General features: G+C 39.4%; 1 protein-coding gene across 2 annotated transcripts in view; it reads right to left on the bottom strand.

The window, feature by feature from the left end:
* Nucleotides 1-8,529: 8,529 nt before the first annotated feature.
* The window catches only part of kcng4a (potassium voltage-gated channel, subfamily G, member 4a), a 140,004-nt gene continuing 123,889 nt past the window's right edge, over nucleotides 8,530-24,644 (bottom strand). For both annotated transcript variants that reach the window (XM_062035170.1, XM_062035171.1), the window contains exon 4: nucleotides 8,530-12,604. In XM_062035170.1, coding sequence (XP_061891154.1) covers nucleotides 11,708-12,604 — 897 coding nt within the window. In that variant the 3' untranslated portion in view covers nucleotides 8,530-11,707. The remainder of the gene's footprint in view (nucleotides 12,605-24,644) is intronic.

Here is a 24,644-nt window from a genome sequence, read left to right as displayed (position 1 = left end):
ATTATGTTGTTTATGTTTTTCGTTTGTTCGTTTTAGGCCCTTCTTTTAAAAAAACAGCTCAGTTTTTTATATGGCAAACACAAAATATGCAACATTTTCCCCCAAAATATCTCAAATGTGACGTAATTGGAGCCTTGAATAGGTCAAAAATTCATAATGACATTGATATTGATTCATTATTATTTTTTAAAGAAAGAAACAGCCTGCATGGCAGCTTTGTGTTATTAGAGTAAACAATGCGACATTTTCTTGTTACATTTCACCTGTTTGCTCTTTTATACCACTTATCATGTTTTTAATTTTTTTCAATCGTGTTTTTAAAATGTGCCGTGGGGCCGTTAAAAAATGACCTGCGGGCCACAAATGGCCCCCGGGCCGCACTTTGGACACTCCTGGTGTAGACTATGAATGAAATGTTGTGCTGTTATAACTGGCCTTTATTTTCACTCTCACATTCCACTTTACGACGTGCAAATAATTTACAAGTGGATCGCTGATGACAATATTGTCAATATTTACTCAGAAGTAGGATCTGTTCAGTGGCCTGCTCAGTGGCCTTGTGGTTAGAGTGTCCCCCCTGAAAAATGGGACCCATTACCTCCCTGCTAGGCACTCAGCATCAAGGGTTGGAATTGGGGGTTAAATCACCAAAATGATTCCCAAGCGCGGCCACCGCTGCTGCTCACTGCTCCCCTCACCTCCCAGGGGGTGGAACAAGGGGATGGGTCAAATGCAGAGGTTAATTTTACCACACCTAGTGTGTGTGTCTATCAGTGGTACTTTAACTGTTGTCTCGAATGAATAAAACCTAAAAAAAAAGGTGGTTCATATTATATTTGTCTGCTGCATGTCAGCAACATAACAAAATGCCAGATTGGACCATATGATGCCGTAAATATGGAGGGAAATTAGTGTCTCCATGGTAACAGCCTGTATAGTAGACGCAAAAACCTAATTTAAAACAGGGTTGTGGGGGTCTACACCACTTGTTATCAATTGTGCACACAGTCTAATAGGACTCACTAATAGTACATTTTTTTAGTTTGCACGTGTTATTTGGATCTTAGTAGATCAGGCCCTATTGTACTTATTACACACCCACTAACATGTAGGGAAGCTAGCACATTTTAAAAATGGCTGGCTGGAACAGTTGAGTCTTTCTTCTTCTCTTACAAATGTCCATCAACACAACTTTGGCGATTTAACTGTTACGCTTGACACACACACACACACACACACACACACACACACACACACACACACACACACACACACACACACACACACACACACACACACACACACACACACACACACACACACACACACACACACACACACACACACACACACACACACACACACACACACGCACGCACACAGGATTTGCCTCTGATTACTGCGAGAGCTTTTATTTGCAGCATTGCAAAGTACATGCCTATATTTGCAACTTTTCATTTTCTATCCTCATGAGTTGGTTAAAAAAAAGGTATCTTGATCTGCATTATTTTGTAATCATGGCTCAACTCTCACACTTGTATGTGTTCACATTCCTTTCGGTCGATAATCCAAAAACCTACTCTGTCAAAATAGATGGATAAACATACATTTTTTAAGAGGACAAAACATCACATGGCATCAGGCATCTCAGAAAAAAAAATTAAGAGCAGCATTTATTTTAAATTCAAACTACAGTGGAGCCTCCAAAGTTCAACATAATTCATTGCATTTTAGAGCAGTTTTTTTTTTCTCCACGTCAAGTGAATTGATTTGTTCCATCATCAAAGCTTCATCAACTGTACATACATTCCTAATCGTCATATACACACACAAAACAAAATGTAAAATAAAACAAAATAAAAGTTAGAGTATAACTACTGAACATTTGATTACACCTGACAGAAATGTGATGGAGATAAAACAGGGTGGTAAAGCAATACTATCAATATGGTCACAGAAGACATTGGGCCCCATTCAGCAATAAGTTCCTAACTTTTCCTCTTATCTTTCTTCCTAAGTGATTTCCTAAGAGGAGTCCATTCAAATTCATGACGTGTTCTTAAATGGCCAAATTGTTCCCACCTGCTGTTCTTAAGTTGCTGAATGGCCAAATGGTTAGCGTGTGCGTGTCTATCACAATTTGCATATAAACACGCCCTTATTACCCCAATATGCATATGTAAACACCCTTAATTCCGTAATTTGCATAGGTAAACGCCCTTAATTCCCCATATAAGGGCACAATTACGGCGCGAAAAGCCGAACATCAAACACACGGAGAAAACACAAACAGATTACAGAAGATAAATTCGTATTAACTTGCAGGGGGAAATACATTATGTCAAAATGTAAGTTTAAGAAAGGGGGGACTGCTTCGGTAGCCTAAAGCGTTCAAATAAATATTCTTAACTTCGGGTAAATAAGTCATGGTCGTGAAATACGCGCTCCCGCCCCAGGGCACGATCTGCGGCATCTTGCAGTAGCAGCAAAAGCATTGCCATTGTGTGCGTGTGTGTGTGTGCGCACACGGTATTTTGAAATGTCTATATATTGCTCAATTTGCTATATGTCTGTCTTATTTATATATCTCTCAGTATATATCTATCTATGTGTGTATCTATCTATCTCTCTATCTATCTGATATTAATGTAACAGACAATAGAAGTAAGGGAACTCGTCACACTTAAGAACAAATAGGCCACCCTAAGAGTGCTCTGGAGCACTCGCAGATTTTGTTCTTACCTACGAACAAATCCCAGCTAAGAAATCATTGGTGAATACAAAAATCTCCTTAAAAACTTTGTAAGTGGCCCTAAGAACACAATTTGTTCTTAAGAACGGTTGCTGAAAGGGGCCCAATGGATAGAGTATTTGGGAACTGTACCAGTCAACTTTATGTATGATCCTAAGGTCAGATCAGCCAGAAGTGACAAACTATTAGATGTATATCAGTGGTCCCCAACCACCGGGCCGCGGCCGCACAAGAAATAAAAAAAAAAAAATATATATATTATTATTATTTTTTTATTTATTAAATCAACATAAAAAACACAATATATACATTATATATCAATATAAATCAATACAGTCTGCAGGGATACAGTCCGTAAGCACACGTGATTGTATTTCTTCATGACAAAAAAAATAAAAAATTTTTTTTTTTTTACTACCCCTTGCCCCCCTCCCGGTCCGTGGGACAAATTTTCAAGCATTGACCGGTCCGCAAGTACAAAAAGGTTGGAGACCACTGATGTATATGGTTCATATTAGTTCACAGCGCACAACTTAGAGTCCCAATAAGCAACACCGTTTGCTGACAATCTTGCCAACTATTAAGTGTGTCATGGCAGCGTTGCTTGCGCGTGACCCCGAGAATGCAGAGAACGGCAGGCGGAATGCAAGTAAAACACAATTTATTACTTACAAATAGCCGTGGAACCCACACGGCGCATCTGTCTCGAAATGATCCAACGCTGAAGGAGGACCCCAGGTGGAACTAACTAGAACTAATTAATCAAGGAACAGGTGTGCTGACAGGACATGGAACAGAAAGTAAAGGTGCTGCAAAACACAGGGACCTAACAGGAAACACTGACAAAACAAGAGCACCAGGACAGGAAGTCATTCTAAACACAGGAAAACCCAAACATAACCAAACTGTCAGTAGCACTTCTGACAAAGGGAACTTTTGTTTAAGAAGAGCGTCTCATTGGTCCTGATGTCAAGACTCAACTTTACCCTGCTTTGTGCGAGCTATATGAAGCTATATGCATAGACATTCATATTAGAATTACTGGATTGGTATTTAGGGCTTAAGTAATTTGTCAATGGAAAAACGAGTTGTTTTCTGAAAACTTACCTTGTTCTTGTTTTTGGCTAGATCAGGGGTGTCAAACTCATTTTAAAAATCTACTCCCGAGTGGGCCTGACTGGTAAAATCACGGCACGATAACTTAAAAATGAAGACAACTTCAGGGGCCGTATTTATCAAGCGTCTTAGAGTGCCATTTTACACTTAAGTCCTGAGAATTTGCGAAATTTAGTCCTACTCTCAAACTTAAGAATAAGAGCTATTCATCAACTTTCTTAAGTCTAAGAATCACTCCTACGCTCCACGATATTTAAGAGACCTTCAGAGGTGTCCTAAGTGGTTAGGAGTTGCCAGCGGGGGATGGCACTGAGGCGAGAGAGACGTGCGCGAACGTTCAGGGAGCGGAAGGATGTCCTGGCTTTGTTTGATGACGGGCAGCTGATCAAACGGTATCGTTTAGACCAGGGGTCACCAACCTTTTTGAAACCAAGAGCTACTTCTTGGGTACTGATTAATGCGAAGGGCTACCAGTTTGATACACACTTAAATAAATTGCCAGAAATAGCCAATTTGCTCAATTTACCTTTAACTCTATGTTATTATTAATAATTAATGATATTTACACTTAATTTAACGGTTTAAAAGAGGCGAAAACACGAACAAAATGACAATTAAATTTTGAAACATAGTTTATCTTCAATTTCGACTCTTTAAAATTCAAAATTCAACCGAAAAAAAGAGAAAAACTTAAAAAAAAGAATTTATGGAACATCATTAGTAATTTTTCCTGATTAAGATAATTTTAGAATTTTGATTAAATATGTTAAAATCCAATCTACACTTTGTTAGAATATATAGCAAATTGGACCAAGCTATATTTCTAACAAAGACAAATCATTATTTCTTCTAGATTTTCCAGAACAAAAATTTGAAAAGAAATTCAAAAGACTTTGAAATAAGATTCAAATTTGATTCTACAGATTTTCTAGATTTGCCAGAATAATTTTTTTGAATTTTAATCATAATAAGTTTGAAGAAATATTTCACAAATATTCTTCGTCGAAAAAACAGAAGCTAAAATGAAGAATTAAATTAAAATCTATTTATTATTCTTTACAATAAAAAAAATACATTTACTTGAACATTGATTTAAATTGTCAGGAAAGAAGAGGAAGGAATTTAAAAGGTAAAAAGGTATATGTGTTTAAAAATGCTAAAATCATTTTTAAGGTTGCATTTTTTCTATAAAATTGTCTTTCTGAAAGTTATAAGAAGCAAAGTAAAAAAATGAATGAATTTATTTAAACAAGTGAAGACCAAGTCTTTAAAATATTTTCTTGGATTTTCGAATTCTATTTGAGTTTTGTCTCTCTTAGAATTAAAAATGTCGGGCAAAGCGAGACCAGCTTGCTAGTAAATAAATACAATTTTAAAAATAGAGGCAGCTCACTGGTAAGTGCTGCTATTTGAGCTATTTTTAAAACAGGCCGGCGGGCTACTCATCTGGTCCTGACGGGCTACCTGGTGCCCGAGGGCACCGCGTTGGTGACCCCTGGTTTAGACAGAGCTGGTATTATTTTTGTCACAGATTTAATAAGGGGCGTCATCTCATCAGCAACATCACGCTTTCAGTTTCAAATTAGTTGCCTAATTAATGAATTGTAAAGAAAAGGAAACATTTATTTTTGATTCATTGCCAATATTGTTTGTTTGTTTTGTATTATTTTGTAGTTTATTGTCAAAATATACACTCCCATTGTCCACTTAAATATTTCTAAGATATTTCTTTATTCTTAGACAAGGGATTCCCTTCCGTGATTGGTCATTTCTATGGACACAAAAATGACGTCACCTAAAATTCCGTTTACGGCACATAGTAATGTCATAATTCAGCTCTGAGTGTGACACTTAAGATTCAGTCCTACGCTTCGCTGAAAGTGTGAGTAAGACGCTTGATAACTAACTTTTAAGTGCAGCTTTCAGAGAATAATTTCTTTACTCATAAGTCAACTCTTAGCAGACTTCTTAGGAGTAATTCTAAGAAGCTTGATAAGTACGGTCCCAGATCTTTGTTTAAAAATAGAACGTACAAATCATAATGTTGTTGTTTTTCCCCACTTACATTTTTTCCCCACTTAATAGTATTCTATCTTTATTTGTCGTTATTTATATTTTCTGAATAAATTATGTGATAACATTCATCAGTCAACTCAATGGTGTTAATTTTCAACCTATCGAGATAAATTACAGTATGTTATTTGTGTAGTTTGATAATTTTTTTCGACTGATGTACTAACATCACGTGGTTTATTTTGGACATATGTGGCATCATCTACAAAGACACAAATGATTGCTATTGCGACATCCAGTGGACACATTTAAAACAGCTGTTTCTTTCATTCAAAAATTTCAGGTTAATTTTTATACTTAGCAAACTCATCCCGCGGGCCGGATAAAACCTGTTCGCGGGCCTGATCCGGCCCTCGGGCCGTACGTTTGACACCCCTGGGCTAGATGCTTCTTTTGTTAGTATCTTTTTAGTATTAGAGCTATCCAAATTAACATTTTGCTGCAGATGAATCCATCATCATTATTATTCTGATGAAACATGCGGTCAAAAAAGTCAATATACCCATTTGCAGCGCAGAATGACTCAAAATCAAAATCAAGTAAGGTGTGTTGTGCAGTTGATCCGTTAGTGACAATAGCAAATAAGTCGATGTTGGTCCTCTCGATGGGAATTTGGAGTACAAAAAACCCCCAAAACATGACAGAACAGTTATACAACCTTTAAGGCCTGATCTACTAAGATCCAAATACCAAATGCTAAAAGGTTGAAATTGCATGTACCGTATTTTTCGGACTATAAGTCGCAGTTTTTTTCATAGTTTGGCCGGGGGTGCGACTTATACTCAGGAGCGACTTATGTGTGAAATTATTAACACATTAGCGTAAAATATCAAATAATATTATTTAGCTCATTCACGTAAGAGACTAGACGTATAAGATTTCATGGGATTTAGCGATTAGGAGTGACAGATTGTTTGGTAAACGTATAGCATGTTCTATATGTTATAGTTATTTGAATGACTCTTACCATAATATGTTACGTTAACATACCAGGCACGTTCTCAGTTGGTTATTTATGTGTCATATAACGTACACTTATTCAGCCTGTTGTTCACTATTCTTTATTTATTTTAAATTGCCTTTCAAATGTCTATTCTTGGTGTTGGGTTTTATCAAATAAATTTCCCCAAAAACTGCGACTTATACTCCAGTGCGACTTATATATGTTTTTTTCCTTCTTTATTATGCATTTTCGGCCGGTGCGACTTATACTCTGGAGCGACTTATACTCCGAAAAATACGGTACTTGTACTATTAGTGGGCGTGTTGCTTGTGATTTACTAAGACTGCGTATAATTTTGCTAACTGGTGCAAAAGTGGTGCAGACTGCCCTACTAAATGAGGATTTTGCATGTACTACCATGTTTTGAATCATGCAGAAGACATGTACAAAGTAGTGCATCTACAACAGAACGCACTTTCTAGCCTTGGGAGATGCTGGCAAAAACTGCAAGCATGCGCTGGAATGTTTCCAGACGCAAGAAAATGCATATTGCAAAAATTGTTTGTCATATAAACGAAAACACGAACATCATTTAAAAAAGGCCAAAACACATCAGTTGAATTTGTTTTAATCAGCCCCTCAAGTCATCGGGCAGCTCTAAAATTAAAATAATGATATTGCTGAATAGACGATATGTCTAATATTAACATTTTTGACGGTCCAAATATGTTGACAAGAATACGCATGTCCTTTCTAGCCATACTGAATATAAACACAAAAGAGCAGCTGCAGAACAGTTTTAGTCTTGATAAATCACTCTGTGTTTGCTGAAAAATTACAATTGCCTTTTCTCCTCCCAGTATTGTGGACGTTGTGATGATCAGCAGTTGTTCTGCATATTAATGAAGACAGACACGCTAAATGGATTGTGCTCCTTATTTTGCCCACTTAAAGGCCTACTGAAATGAAATTGTTTTATTTAAACGGGGATAGCAGATCCATTCTATGTGTCATACTTGATCATTTCGCGATATTGCCATATTTTTGCTGAAAGGATTTAGTATAGAACAACGACGATAAAGTTCGCAACTTTTAGTCGCTGATAAAAAAAAAGCCTTGCCTATACCGGAAGTAGCGTGACGTCACAGGAGGTAGGATTCCACACAATTCCCCGTTGTTTACAATGGAGCGAGAGAGATTCGGACCGAGAAAGCGACGATTACCCCATTAATTTGAGCGAGGATGAAAGATTTGTGGATGAGGAACGTTAGAGTGAAGGACTAGAGAGGCAGTGCAGGGTGTATCTTTTTTCGCGCTGACCGTAACTTAGGTACAAGGGCTCATTGGATTCCACACACCCTCCTTTTTCTATTGTGGATCACGGATTTGTATTTTAAACCACCTCAGATACTATATCCTCTTCAAAATCAGAGTCGAGAACGCGAAATGGATATTCAGAGTGACTTTTATCTCCACGACAATACATCAGCTAAGCTCTTTAGCTACTGAGCTAACGTGATAGCATCTGGCTCCAATGCAGATAGAAAAAAAATAAATAAATCCCTGACTGGAAGGATGGACAGAAGATCAACAATACTATTAAACCATGGACATGTAACTACACGGTTAATAATTCTCAGCCTGGCAAAGCTTAACAATGCTGTTGCTAACGACGCTGAAGCTAACTTAGCAACTTAGCAACCGGACCTCACAGAGCTATGATAAAAACATTAGCGCTCCACCTACGCCAGCCAGCCCTCATCTGCTCATCAACACCCGTGCTCACCTGCGTTCCAACAATCGACGGCGCGACGAAGGACTTCACCCGATCACAGATGCGTTGGCGGCTAGCATCGGCTAGCGCGTCTGCTATCCAAGTAAGTACTCCTTGTTGTGTTGCTACAGCCAGCCGCTAATACACCGATCCCACCTACAACTTTCTTCTTTGCAATCTCCATTGTTCATTAAACAAATTGCAAAAGATTCACCAACACAGATGTCCAGAATACTGTGGAATTGTTAGATGAAAACAGAGCAGTTTGTATGGTGACACATTGGGTACGAATACTTCCGTTGCCGTCGTGACGTCACGCGCATACGCATCATCCAAAGACATTTCCAACCGGAAGTTTAGCGGGAAATTTAAAATTGCACTTTATAAGTTAACCCGGCCGTATTGGCATGTGTTGCAATGTTAAGATTTCATCATTGATATATAAACTATCAGACTGTGTGGTCGGTAGTAGTGGCTTTCAGGAGGCCTTTAAGAGTCACAATCCTCTTCGCACAAGCCCAGTAGACCCTCATAGCGTACGCTATCTTGTTTCCACATGTTTTAATACATGCAAACCTTAAGTAGACCAGGCTCTAATTGTTTTTCTTCGATTATGTTGTTTTCTATGCTAGTGAGAAGCTAACAATGAAATCAAAATCAAAATTCTATTAATCATCCAGCCCTAGTCACAGGTCCACATTAATGTGGCAATATGTTTTTGTGTATAAAAACATGTTAAGATGATGTTAAATCAACATGCTTAGTCCCTTTTTTCTGGAGACTCTTTGCCCATGCTAAATGAAACACTATTAAAATGAATTGTATTTAATTGTGACTCATTAAAACTAATCCACAGCAACCCTGTGAATAATCCCATTAACAATGACGGCACTAATATTTATATCTAATTAATAGTATTGCTCATATTGTACTAAACAGACAGATGTTACAATATGTTCTACAGACCGTTTTAGGGTCTTCTCTCACTGGTTCCCTTCCATGTCAGCGCCATATAAAAGCCAAAGAAAAAACAAAACACACCTGTGGAGGTTGTCCTCAATGAGTTTAGGCCGATCTTGCCTGACGTCACGCTTGATGATGGTTTAAACTCCAGGGTTCAGGACTTTTGAGGCATTTTCTCCAGAATGTACCATCTTTGGAGATGTTGGACTTTGGAGGTTCCACTGTATGACCTACAATCATTGGCCACACTATTTAATGAGATCCATAAACAACATAAATACTAAAGTTAAAGTGAAAGTACCAATGATTGTCACACACACACTAGGTGTGGTGAAATGTGTCCTCTGCATTTGACCCATCCCCTTGTTCACCCCCTGGGAGGTGAGGGGAGCAGTGAGCAGCAGCGGTGGCCGTGCTCGGGAATAATTTTTTGGTGATTTAACCCCCAATTCCAACCCTTGATGCTGAGTGCCAAGCAGGGAGGTAATGGGTCCCATTTTTATCGTCTTTGGTATGACTCGGCCGGAGTTTGAACTCAAGACCTACCGATCTCAGGGCGGACAATCTAACCCAGGGGTGTCCAAAGTGCGGCCCGGGGGCAATTTGCCATAATTGTTTACCGGCCCGCCACACATTCTGGAAATGCTATTGCAAAAATAAAAAAGAACATTAAAAAAAGCGTAATGAGGTGAAATCTAACAAGAGAAAGTTGCAATGTTGACACAAAACTGCCATGCAGGCTGTTTTTTTAATTTATTTTGTCTTTCTTTATTTTTTATTTTTTTGCCATTGCTCAAAAAAAAAAAAAAAAGACAAAAAAAATCCATGTTATAATGAATTATTTTCAAAGCTACAATTAGTTCAAATATTTCACTTTAAAATGTTTTATGTGGTAAATATTGCATATATTGTGTAGTTGCCATATAAAAACAAAGTTTTCTTTGACAAAAGAGCATAAAACAAACAAAATAATAGTTCAAACGTAAAATCGACAGATATATCTGAAGTTGATCTCGTAACTTAAGTGTTGAAAGCAAAAAATAAATAAATACAAATGTATCACTTTATGAGTGGGGCTCCTTTTGGATCCCAAATATATTTAGTGGTATTTTATGTATCTTTTCACTGTGATGACTCAAAAATATTAAAGAATTAAAATCAATGGTGTCCTGCATTATTGATCTTTTAGGGCTCTAATTACTAAATACTGCATATTTCAGTTTTACTATAAAAAACAAAGTTGTTTTTGACAGAAAAGCCATAAAACCTTTTTTTAAAAAAAAGTTGATATAGAGATTTACTGTAAGCGTTAAATAAAAAATGATAATAAAAATTTGACTTATTTTTAACATTTTAATAACTGAGACCCATTATGGTCCCCGGGACCCCTAAAGGTAAAATAAAATAAAAAATTCCATATATTTTGTTATGGTTTGAAAATGAAAAATATCAATAATGGCCCCCACATGCTTTCATTTTTCCGTGTGCGGCCCTCAGTGGAAACAATTTGGACACCCCTGCTCTAACCACTAGGCCACTGAGCAGGTCTAAGTCAGAATAGACTATTATAGTTGTAGTAAACAGAGGTATAGAATTGCTTATTCCTTGTAATGGATCTCATTAAATTCTGCAGGTTTGACTATTGAAGTCTCCAATGAGTCATTTACAGTTCATACTCTAGGCAACATATCAATAAGCAGTAGTAATACTTAGTAGACTTTAAGATGCAAAGTATTCTTTTTTTTTCACAGTGGAAGAAAAAAAGCAACTTTGGGTATTGCATGTTTATGGAAGCAAGCAGTTACGGATATTGCTGCGGAGGCTTTCAATAAGACGACCTGCACCGTTGGGTTTAAAGGGTTAAAAACGGTCTCTCGGTCCAATGTCTTCGCTCACATCCACTTGCGGGGCCCCACATCAGCACCCTGGAGAGCGATATAAATGCAACGGATGTAATCTCCATATTTTTAATGTATTCTGGGTACAAATGGAAAGGGGAGACCTTTTGCTGGGGAAATGGTCGATTCATTTTATGTGGCGAGGAGGCTGGAAGGTTTGGATTGACAGCAAGAAATGTGGAGGTCGTTCAGAAAGCGGCTGCTGGCACGCTGTGATTATTCGCTGCAGCCTCGTCGCCTTTCCCTAACAGAGCCAGAGACTCAAGTGAGTGCTTGCGATCCTTATCCAGATGGAATCCGAGTCCGAGAGCTGCAGAGTCCTCCAGTTTTCCATCGACGCCCTCTCCTGCATCATGCAGATCCCCGGCGGCGTTGGCTGCGGCGGCGGCGGCGGCCGCAGCTGCGGCGCACTCCTCTTTGAACAAGCGGTCGTGCTCCATCTTCAGCTCTTGGTAGGAGCGGGAGAACATGTGGAAGATAGAGGTAGCGGGGAAGGCCATGATGAGGATCCCACTGAGAATGCTGCTCAGGGCCACGACCTGTCCGGGGATGGATCTGGGCACCATATCGCCATAGCCAACGGTAGTCATGGAGATGATGGCCCACCAGTACGAGGCGGGGATGCTGCTGAAGTCGTGGGTGCCCGTGAGCTCACTTTCAGCCAGGTGGACCAGCGGGGAGAAGAGGGTGACGGCAACGCAGAGAAAAAGCAAGAGCAAGCCGAACTCCCGTGTGCTGCGCCTGACCGTCAGTCCTAGCGTCTGCAGGCCCAGAGAGTGACGGGCCAATCGCATCACATAAAGAATCCTCAACGCCCGTAAGATCCTCAACACCAGACCCAGCTTGTCCAAGTAGCCTTTGCCTCCACCCGGGCGATCGTTTTCCATGGACGGGTCCTCCTCTTTCACCACCAAGGACACGTAGTAAGGCAGGATGGCCATGGCGTCGATGATGTTGAGCGGCCCGCGGAGGAAGTCCAACTTGCTGCGGGCCTGAATGAAGCGCAGGGCGAACTCCAGGGAGAACCAGGCCACGCACACCGTCTCTATGATGAACATGTTGTGGCACTTGGCCGAGCACTCGCCCTGGGGAGGACAGAAAGTTTGAATGAGAGTTAAGGAAGATTAAGGAGAGAAGACATAAACTCTTAGAATCAGGGGCGTCAAACTCAAATACAGAGTGGGCCAAAATTTAAAACTGAACAAAGCCGCGGGCCAAGGTTGAACAAATTAACCTTTTAATAGGGACCCAAACAAGTTTTGCATTGAATATTGAACAAGCAAGGCTTATATACACTACCGTTCAAAAGTTTGGGGTCACCCAAACAAATTTGTGGAATAGCCTTCGTTTCTAAGAACAAGAATAGACTGTCGAGTTTCAGATGAAAGTTCTCTTTTTCTGGCCATTTTGAGCGTTTAATTGACCCCACAAATGTGATGCTCCAGAAACTCAATCTGCTCAAAGGAAGGTCAGTTTTGTAGCTTCTGTAACGAGCTAAACTGTTTTCAGATGTGTGAACATGATTGCACAAGGGTTTTCTAATCATCAATTAGCCTTCTGAGCAAACACATTGTACCATTAGAACACTGGAGTGATAGTTGCTGGAAATGGGCCTCTGTACACCTATGTAGATATTGCACCAAAACCCAGAAATTTGCAGCTAGAATAGTCATTTACCACATTAGCAATGTATAGAGTGTATTTCGTTAAAGTTAAGACTAGTTTAAAGTTATCTTCATTAAAAAGTACAATGCTTTTCCTTCAAAAATAAGGACATTTCAATGTGAAACTTTTGAACGGTAGTGTAACTTTATAGTGACATGCAATATCAATGGCATATCAAATACAATTTAAATAAAAATTGAATGCCTCTTTTCTATTTGCAGCCTTCTGAGGTAAATATCAACATTAACTGTTTCCACAGGCTAATACATTTGAAAATAAAATCACAATGAATAAACCAACCATTCAGGACTTTAAACTGCTCAGTTTGCAACACACTGATCTAATCTGATGTGCCCAAGCCAGATACCTGCCATTTTTTCTTGGATGCTAGTTCATTAATGTCGGGGCTCAGGCTCTGAGCTGAGGCAACCTTCATTATCGAACGAAGGTGTTCATCAGTCATTATATCTCGTAGTCCGCCGGGACCACAGTCTTGGGGGCGTGCCTTAAAGACACTGCCTTTAACGTCGACTACGAGCTGTCGTCACGTCTGCTTTTCATCCATTCTAACAACGTGCCGGCCCGATCACAAAATATGTGCGGCGTCTGTATGCACAAACATGTGAATGCAAGGCATACTTAATCAACAGCGATACAGGTTACACTGAGGGTGCCCGTATAAACAACTTTTACACTGTTAGAAATATACGCCACACTGTGTGAACCCACACCAAACAAGAATGACAAACACATTTTGGGAGAACATCCGCACCGTAACACAACATAAACACAACAGAACAAATACCCAGAACCCTTTGCAGCACTAACGCTTCCGGGACGCTACAATATACACCCCCGCTTGGGTGTTTGGTGGTATGGGGCCGCATTGGGTTAAGACAATTTGGCCGGGGGCCGGAGTGTGTATGTATATTCCTTGCACACTAATTGACTGAAAGAGCGCAGCTAGGAGACACCGAGAGTAACAAGCGGTAGAAAATGGATTAGAAAGGACGGATTTAAAAAAATGATATTAAAAAAAACAACACATTTCCAAGTAAGGAACTGACTCATCAAGTGAATCCTGCAGCAGAGATCGATCGGCGCGAAACAGATACTTGGATCTTTATTTTTCACGGCGTTAGTCTTGTTCAGGCTTGTTACATTTAGAAAAAAAAACAATTTCTGCCTTGAAGCGATGAAAACGAAAATCTTCATCAGCTCCAGCTTCTTCTCTATGCCACTTATTGGTTCATGCACTGCACCGTGTTTCCATTCCCTTCCATTACTTCTTCCTCTTCCTCTCATCTTGTCGCTTTCTACTCCTCCTCCTCATTAGTTATTCCAGTTCCTCTTTCATTACTCTCTCTGGACTCCCTTCCTCTCATCCTTCATTTTGGCCACTCACCCCACCCACACACGGTTCACCCTTTCTCCTTAAAAACCTTCATCCGTTTCAGTGTTCTCCCAAGTGAAACACGACTCCCTCCATTGTTTCTCTACGTCCCGCTCATCCCAGTCTCATTTATCACTTCTTCCCTCGCTCCCCTCCCTCATCCCAATGTGACTTTAAGCCTGTTATGTCCACTGTGTGAGGTGCGCCCGTTTCCCTTTGTGCACAAGGTTATTATTCAGTTGCAAATGAGACTTTGACATTTTCGGCAGCACAACAAACTATTTCTATTAGCTGCTTAGGCATTGTCATCTTTCCATTTGGTTCTCGGGTGGGCAGCACTAAGTGGTTTACTGGGAATGCTTTGCTAGAAACAGCACCATCAGCATCCCGCACGGTCCTCATGCTCGCTTTAACGAAGACACCGATGCAGTAACGAGAAAGCAAAGCGTGCTGCTAAAGGTCAGGGCAGATTAGCTCAGGTTTGCTTGCAATAGTGAGAGAAGTCTGTGCTGAAAAGATTTTGTATCTTCTAAAACAGAGGTGTCAAAGTTGTTTTCACTGAGGGCCACAGTGAATACTATTATTGCACAATTTTCCAATGCATTTTATTAGTCGATTTTGAAAAACTAAAATGTAAAAAAAATACGATAAGTCGCAATAATTTCACTTTAAAATTTAGTGTATATTACTGTAAATGGAAAAACAGTACTGCTGTTTTTATGGTTAAAAAAAGGCAGCTCAGTTGCCAGAATTTTACTGTGAAATTAGTTTTTTTTTTACTGTAAATAATGATAAAAAATGCAATATTACAGTAACATTTTGATACCTGAGCTGTTTTTTTGTTTTTTTTACCGCAAATCAACAACTGTAGCTATTTCGGTGTATTACTGTAAATGCCAAAACGGCACCACAGTAATTACAGTAAAAAAAATTACAGTTTTTCTTCCATTTAGGGAAAAATGCTGTAAAAACCACAGTAAATTTCACAATTTTACAATGAAATCTTTTGCTACTTTTACATTGCACAATTTGATGGATAACTTGCTTTGAAATCATTATTATTAGCATTTATTTGTATTTAAAAAATGGTTTGAATGTTTGATAATATATTTTTGCATAATTAGACAATATTTAAGTTAACATAATTTGCGATTACAGAGAGTACTTTTTTTCCCCCTCCCAAAATAGAAAGAAATAATACATTTGGGAAGAAACGTTACAGTACTTTGACACATTTTTTATTTCCAGGCTTCCGGGGGGGCAAATAAAAAGTAAGTGGCGGGCCACATTTGGCCCCCGGGCCTTGAGTTTGACACCTGTGTTCTAAAACATGGTCAGCTAAAAATAATTATGCAAATTTGACTTATAATGATGTTTATACCAGTAATATGTGTAATTTTTTTTTCACACTAGTGTGCCGTGACATATTGTCTGGTGTGCCGTGGGAAATTATGCAACTTCACCTAATTGGTCCAAAAAATATATTTTTTGCAAACCAATAATTATAATTTGCAAATAATGTGCCGTTGCTTAGTGTCTGTGTTGTGTAGAACTCGGCAGGGTAACCATGTAATACTCCATGTCAGTAGGTGGCAGCAGGTAGTTCATTGCTTTGTAAAAGTCAGAATGTGTCGGGTGAGACGAGGATGATTTCGTTGTGATCCCAATATGCAGACCGCAGCGGGAGGCAGCGTGTAGGTAAAAAAGGTATGCAATGCTTAAACCAAAAATGAACAAAAGGGAAAGGAAAAGGCAATGGCTATGCAAAGCGAAAGTAAAACTGAACTGGCTACAAAGTAAACAGAAACAAAATGCTGGACGACAGCAAAAACTTACGGCGTCCACAAAGTACATCCGTACATGACATGACAATCAACAATGTCCACACAAAGAAGGATAACAACAACTTAAATAGTCTTGCTTGCTAACAAAAAGCAGGTGCGGGGAATAGCGCTCGAAGGAAGACATGAAACTGCTACAGGAAAACACCAACAAAACAGGAAGGGCCACCAAAATAACAGCGCAAGACAAGAACTAAAGTACTACACACATGGAAACACAAACAAACTCAAAATAGGGCACGACGACCTGGTGGAGTTTCATTTTATTAACGTTTCCTGCTGGTGGTGTGCCTCCGTATTTTTTAATGAAAAAAATGTGCCTTGCCTCAGAAAAGGTTGAAAAACACTGACTTAGATGACCTTAGTAACTAATTAGATTACCATAGTAACTAGTATATCATGCAAAAGCGCAGATTGCAACCATTGAAATACTTTGTATAGTTCAAGAATTACGGTCATTTGAAAACATCATATATCCAATCACATTTTTTTAATAGCGTCAAATAAGAGACAGGATTTGGGGACTGGGGCTTAGCAACAATGTCGGGCCAATCAGATCAATCCTTCCTTGTTAAGAAAGTTGAAATTCACTCCAGCAGCGACAAAGCCAAAATTGTCTGGATTAGTTCCACGCCGTAACATGTGAACAGTAAAGAGGGCACTTTTTTATTTTGGACGCCATCACCCGGCGAGTCATCGTGACATCTACAGACTGTAAGTGAGCTTCTCCCGCACTCATAAAGACATTTTGATGAAGGCATGCATGGTAACTCCCTGCTTTACAACACACATTCATACCTGCTTAGCCAGAAGCCCAGCAAAAAAAAAATGTTTTTATGTGTTTTTGTGTAAAAGAAGTGGACACTACAGAAATGTTGAGACACGATGCAGCTGACCGGATGATAAACTAGTTTGAGAAAAAGGTTTTTGTATTATTCATAAGACAACTGTACTTTTTTAGTTTTTGTAACTATTGACTATTGTGTGTGAAATCCTACTTAAGGTTAAACTCAATTTAAGAATTAGGCCATTTAGTTAAGATAAATGTTGTGATGGTTGATACAATAAGGATGAAGGATCATTTATTTTACTTAAAGGTCAAATGCTCTTTTGTTATTTTTTACCCAAGTTCAATTCAGCATTTAATGTTATTTTATGGGATATATTTTTTTTAGACATTTTATTTCTATGCATATCATATTGCACACTGCACTCTATTGAGTTTAGATAAATGCCAAATGTTCTGAAATACTGTAAACAGTGTTTTTATTCTTCAACCAGTTAATACAAACATATTTGACGTTAAAGATGTTATCAAACGTATAACATAACAAAATGAAAAATAATGTCTCAGTTCCTTTGCTGAGTAACTAGTTACTCTTATAATGAGGTAACCCATGTCATGATCCGTTACCCGGATGATGGCATGATGTATGTTTTTGGTAATGTTTCTGTGTTAGTCTGTTTCCTGGGTGCACCCTCTTTCCCTGTTTACTGTTGGTTTCCATGGGCACTGATTATCCTCACCTGTCTTAGTTTAGCAATTAGTGTTCCCACCAGGTGTTTTGGTTAATCACTCCCCTTTATAGTGTGCGGTCACCCAGCAGTAGTTGCTGGGTCAATATTTGCTGTAGGCAACATTTACGTCTCATGTTTTTTTCTCATCGCTGTAGCAAAGTCTAGCTTTCCTCGTTTTTTCACCTATGGTGACATTTTGGTTTTGTTCTCCTCCACGCTTCATAGCGTCCTCAGTTTTGTATTTTTGTCTTGCCTTTAATTTATTAAAAGAATACTTCATCTTACCTCCACGACACTCCTGCTTGTCTCCTGCCTTGGAAGGAACACAACAATCGCAGCCATGCGTCGAAGACGTAACAGATTGACCCAGCAACTACTGCTGGGTGACCGCACACTATAAAGGGGAGTGATTAACCAAAACACCTGGTGGGAACACTAATTGCTAAACTAAGACAGGTGAGGAGAATCAGTGCCCATGGAAACCAACAGTAAACAGGGAAAGAGGGTGCACCCAGGAAACAGACTAACACAGAAACATTACCAAAAACATACATCATGCCATCATCCGGGTAACGGATCATGACAACCCAGTTACTAACTCAATTACTTTTTCGGAGAAGTAATTTGTAACTATAACTAACTACTTTTCCACACTGATTATGATTGTGAATCGATTCAAAATAAAAACATTTAAAACATTTTTAAAAACATATTTTTAGGCCATCTCTGCGCTTAATCTCTCTGGGTATATGTCATACATTGTCATACACATAGGTTGCAGGTTAAAAAGCTCCTATTTATACACCAAATAACATATTGCAAGAGTTTGAATTGTGTTAAATTGAGAATCAATCCTGAATGAAATTATCACCCCAAGAATCTGAATCGACTCTTAAAAGGGACGGCATGGCGAAGTTGGTAGAGTGGCCGTGCCAGCAATCGCAGGGTTGCTGGTTACTGGGGTTCAATCCCCACCTTCTACCATCCTAGTCACATCCGTTGTGTCCTTGGGCAAGACACTTCACCCTTGCTCCTGATGGCTGCTGGTTAGCGCCTTGCATGGCAGCTCCCGCCATCAGTGTGTGAATGTGTGTGTGAATGTGGAAATACTGTCAAAGCGCTTTGAGTACCTTGAAGGTAGAAAAGCGCTATACAAGTATAACCCATTCATCATTATTATTTAAAATGTTGTAAGATTCACGTTACTAATATGGAAATTATTATTACATTTTTTTTTTTACCAAGTTTTACATACTTACTGTTGAGTCTATCTTCCCTCTCATTCACCTCTAATCCAATGTCACTGCTGAAACCCAGAAAATGAAAAGTTCCTAAGTCATCAAAAAACACATCATGATTCCTCTCCTGAAGTGATATTTATTCATCCAGACATTTACCGAAGGGAAAAACAAATATCATTACAAGAAAACACTCTCTCTCTCTCAGAAAAGCGTGCGGCCAATCTAACTAAATATCAGCCTCTACAGCTGTCCTCTTCTTTAATCAAACCTGCAATCCTGCGTCTGACGTCCATCCCCTAAGCACGGTGGGATTTAGGGACCGTAATTCCAGCATCAACCTTTCAGACACTTTCTGCCCTCAGCTTTCATGTTATGTCTCTCATGTGCACTTTCTACCTCTCATTTATTTCCCCTTCTCTGTACTCTTGCGTCGACATTAGTCCCATTAGGGCTTCGCAGTGCTATTCTCACCCTTTGTATGAAAGGCCATTTGTTACAGTTACAAGCTTTCTACTTCTGTCTCCTCAGACAGTTCCACAGTCACAACGCCTCTCTGACCTCAGCTCCTCGGTGCCACTCTCTCTGGGACTCTGTGACAGCTCCTTTCAGCACAAACACATGGCAGATGACCCATCGCCTATTTCCCATTTTCATTCAGTTCTGTATACAAAGTAGTGTTGTACCGATACCAATATTTTGATACCGGTAGCAAGATTATTTCTATATTTTCGGTACTTTTTAAAATAAAGGGGCATTATTGCCGTTATTTTAACCAAAAAAATCTTACGTTACATTAAACATATAATTCTTATTGCAAGTTTGTCCTTAAATAAAATAGTGAACATACGAGACAACTTGTGTTTTATTAGTAAGTAAGCAAACAAAGCCTTCCTAATTTAGCTGCTGACATATGCACTAACATATTGTGTCATTTTCCATTCTATTATTTTGTCAACATTATTAAGGACAAGTGGTAGAAAATGAATTATTAATCTACTTGTTCATGTACTGTTAATATCTGCTTACTTTCTCTCTAACACAGTGGTTCTTAACCTTGTTGGCGGTACCGAACTCCACCGGTTTCATATGCGCATTCACCGAACCCTTCTTTAGTGAAAAATATTTTATTTTTATTTTTTTTCAAATCCAGGAAAAAGTCATATGTTTTTTTACTGGTCCACAAAATGAACCGTGCATGAACATCACCTTGTTGAAAGAACAAAACCAACACAGTGCATGAACTCACAACAAATTACACACCTTACACACATTACCATGAATTGATTAACGTGGACACCGACTTAAACAAGTTGAAAAACTTATTCGGGTGTTACCATTTAGTGGTCAATTGTACGGAATATGTACTGTACTGTGTAAACTGTACTGTTTCATGTAATGTATTCTCTTCCTTTGTAAAAGTTTCAATCCATCAATCCAAAAACCTGCAAATCAGATGGAAAATTAGAGGGAACATTGTTTGGGGGCATCCATAATACGCTGATAGGGAGAAGTTTTTATTTACACGGTAAGTCGGATGTGTCTTTACCTCCGTGGCGGAGGCTCCGCCGAACCCCTGATGCCGACTCACCGAACCCCTAGGGTTCGATCGAACCCAGGTTAAGAACCACTGCGCTAACATGTTCTATCTAGAGCGGCTAGATTGGTACTTAAATGTTCTTTGCGCACTAATATTTCATTTATGCATTCACGCCTGTCCTGGTTGTCTGCTGAACAAAAGATGCATTGTAGTCTCCTTACGTTCTTTAGAACTATTATGTTAGATCAATCACCAGATTACTTTTACAAACAGTTTTTAAAATCAACTAACACACATATTCATGACACTAGGAATGCCAGTGTCATGAATATTAAGTCGTGCCGACCTGTCTACAGAATGTTTTGATTGTCTAAGTATGATTAAGGGATTCAAGGATGTTGCAAAACAAATATGTCGAAGACCACAAAATCATGACGCACAAGGAAAAATCCAACTTATGCACTTTTGACTATGAGAAAATAAACTTGTTGTACTAAATTCACTTTTGTTGCTGCGCTAACATGTTCTATGTAGAGCGGCTAGATTGGTACTTAAATGTTCTTTGCGCACTAATATTTCATTTATGCATTCACGCCTGTCCTGGTTGTCTGCTGAACAAAAGATGCATTGTAGTCTCCTTATGTTCTTTAGAACTATTATGTTAGATCAATCACCAGATTACTTTTACAAACAGTTTTTAAAATCAACTAACACACATATTCATGACACTAGGAATGCCAGTGTCATGAATATTAAGTCGTGCCAACCTGTCTACAGAATGTTTTGATTGTCTAAGTATGATTAAGGGATTCAAGGATGTTGCAAAACAAACATGTCGAAGACCACAAAATCATGACGCACAAGGAAAAATCCAACTTATGCACTTTTGACTATGAGAAAATAAACTTGTTGTACTAAATTCACTTTTGTTGCTGTTTAAGCTCTGGACAATTTACTACACCAGCAATGGCTATTTGGCACTTCCTGCTCCCAGGACCAATCTCCTCAAACATACAGTCGTGTATAGATGTATATCATTCTGGAATCGGTTGCCCTCTCACATTAATCTCTCACAAAGTAAATTGTCATTCAAGACAGCTTTGAATTTACACCTATTGCAGCTGCCCACATGACGTGAATTTTTAATACTGGGTTTAACTAGCTTTTTTTTATCTTATGTTGTATTTTTCCTTTGTATAATGTTTGGTAATGCATGTATTCTTTGTATTTTTATTTTGTATGCTCCTATATGGACACCAGGAAGACTAGCAGTCGCTTTGGCGTCAGCTAATGGGGATCCATTCAATAAACAATCTACACTTCTGTTAAAATGTAATAATCACTTATTCTTCTGTTGTGTGATACTTTACATTAGTTTTGGATGATATCACAAATTTGGGTATCAATCCGATATCAAGTCGTTACAGGATCATACATTGGTCGTATTCAAAGTCCTCATGTGTCCAGGGACATATTTCCTGAGTTTATAAATATAAAAAACGAAAGAAGATGTTGTGATGCCAAAAAATATCGACTTAATCATAGTAGTATCGACTAGATGCGCTACTGTACTTGTACTGTAATTCATTACTGTGGATGTTAGGTGTAGATCCACCAATGGCATTTGTTTACATTTTGGCGCCAGTGAGCTACGGTGTGTAGTGAAGCATGTTTAGCTATTCCTCGTCCTGCAGGGATGATACTTGTAAGAAACTTACTTTATTTGTCACCATGGAGGCCAGGATTAGTGATTTAGAAGTAGCTAAAACACTGCCGACTGGAGCTGGACTTTAGCCGCTAGCTAGCTAACCATGTCTTAAAGCCACTCTTCCTGAGGGCGTTTCAGTGTTATAACTTCACCTTTATCTTTAGTTTTAAGCCAAAATGCGTCTGTTCTCCCTTTTCTGTCTACACACTGTGTCTGCTTGTAAGTACTCCGTGATTGTGCGCTGCCGAACATGCTCGTCTGCTAGTAAACCAGCAATGACACGGCGTGACGACGACGCGGGCGCGAATATGATTCATTAGTATCGCTGTAATATACTAATACCGGTATATCGTACAACCCTAATACAAAGTGTTATTGTCAAAATAAAGACCATTTGTCCAGGTACCTTTGCAATACCTCGGCTTTCGTTAATCGTAATCCCTCTCAAAGGGTCCGTTGAAAACCGAAACCATTTTTGTCTATAGTAAATCCAATTAATCTCTTTAACACACCACAAAACACTTTTCAGAGACAATAAAGTTGACCCATCCACATGTTCACCCCCTGGGAGGTGAGGGGAGCAGTGAGCAGCAGCGGTGGCTGCGCTCGGGAATCATTTTGGTGATTTAACGCCCAATTCCAACCCTTGATGCTGAGTGCCATGCAGGGAGGCAATGGGTCCCATTTTTTATAGTATTTGGTATGACTCGGCCGGGGTTTGAACTCACGACCTTCCAGTCAGGGCGGACACTCTAACCAGACTTTTGACCGGTGCACCCGGAACAGCCCATATCACCCCCGTTTTATCCAGTCTTCATTGGCTTCCAGTTAAATTCCGCATCGAGTTTAAAATTCTAGCCCTGACATTCCGTGCATTGCACGGTGGGGCCCCTCAGTACTAACAAGACTCTCGCCAGACCCTTGTAGTTCGCTGAGCTCCACACAAGGATCTGGGCTCAAAGGAATAGCAAACTCCTCCAAGATAGCAACAAATAATGAACTAATCAGGATCGCCGGGCGGGATTTCATAGATGTGGCGTAGCGCCATAGCGACTGTTGGATTCAAACAACAATGGCGGCACGGAGCGAGGAGTCGTGTGCTGACATTGATTCTGCTATTTCAACTGTTTTGTCGAATCTATCGAATACTCATTCTTTAAAAGAGGAACACAGAACGGTTTTGAAGGCATTTATTGGTGGCAAAGATGTTTTGTCTCTTCTTCCGACCGGGTTTGGATTTCCCAGCGTCACTCTCATCAGCGTCACGGGTTGATTCCGATGTGAGTGGTTGAAGTAGCACGTCATTCAAGATAACGGACAAGTGGTTTATCCAATCACATACAATGATTTTTTTTCCAAGATCCTTGTGTGGAGCTCAGCGAACTACAAGGATCTGGCGAGAGTCAGGTTACCTCAGTACATCACTGACTTGCTATGCCCCTACTCTTCAATTCGCAGCCTTCGTTCTTCAGGCCAGGGTCTTCTAAAGATCCCGAAAACTTGTTTTAAAACCCGTGGAGACCTGGCATTCCTGGCTATAGCTCCCAGACTCTGGAACAATTTGCACCAGTCCCTTCGTGATCTTGACAGTGTTGACAGTTTTAAGAAATTTGAAAACTTCTCTTTGTAGTAAAGCTTTTAGTTAATGCTCCTTTTACCTATTATTTTTAATTACCTTTGTATCCTTTTTATGATGTTGCCCCTGTTGTTTTAAAATTAATTTACCTATGTTTTGTACAGCGCTTTGTGATTTTATCTCTGAAAAGCGCTTTATAAATAAAATGTACTTACTTACTTACACAAGGTCACTAAGCAGGTGGCCTTCTAATTTTATTTCACTTACTCTGAGGAAGGACCGAATTAAACGTTTTTGGACTATTTTCGTCAAGGGACGCGCATCGCTGCGGTAATTGTGGCCTCAGGACGCAGGGGCCAGGAGAACGCCGTGCATGTTAGATACATGTTTTTAATTCTAAACAAAGCCCACAGCAACACGCAGTATGTAATGAACGTAACAGTTTCAATCCTCGACTCCTAACTGGAGGGCAAGACAGGCATATATAGAACAGAACAAGTGTGCTCAGGTTGCCAATCAGGGACAGGTGAGAGAAGCAGCGCTCGGGGAGCCAGACAGGAAGAGGAGCTAAAATAGGAGCGCAAAACAGGAAACAAATGCAGAAAATAAGGAAACATTAGATTATGTGACACCTGACTTGACAGGT

Source organism: Entelurus aequoreus, linkage group LG24 (assembly GCF_033978785.1).
Source record: "Entelurus aequoreus isolate RoL-2023_Sb linkage group LG24, RoL_Eaeq_v1.1, whole genome shotgun sequence".
In the NCBI taxonomy this organism is placed as follows: domain Eukaryota; kingdom Metazoa; phylum Chordata; class Actinopteri; order Syngnathiformes; family Syngnathidae; genus Entelurus; species Entelurus aequoreus.
The sequence above is the reverse complement of the archived record's forward strand: the minus strand, read 5'-3'. Positions and strand labels throughout refer to the sequence as shown.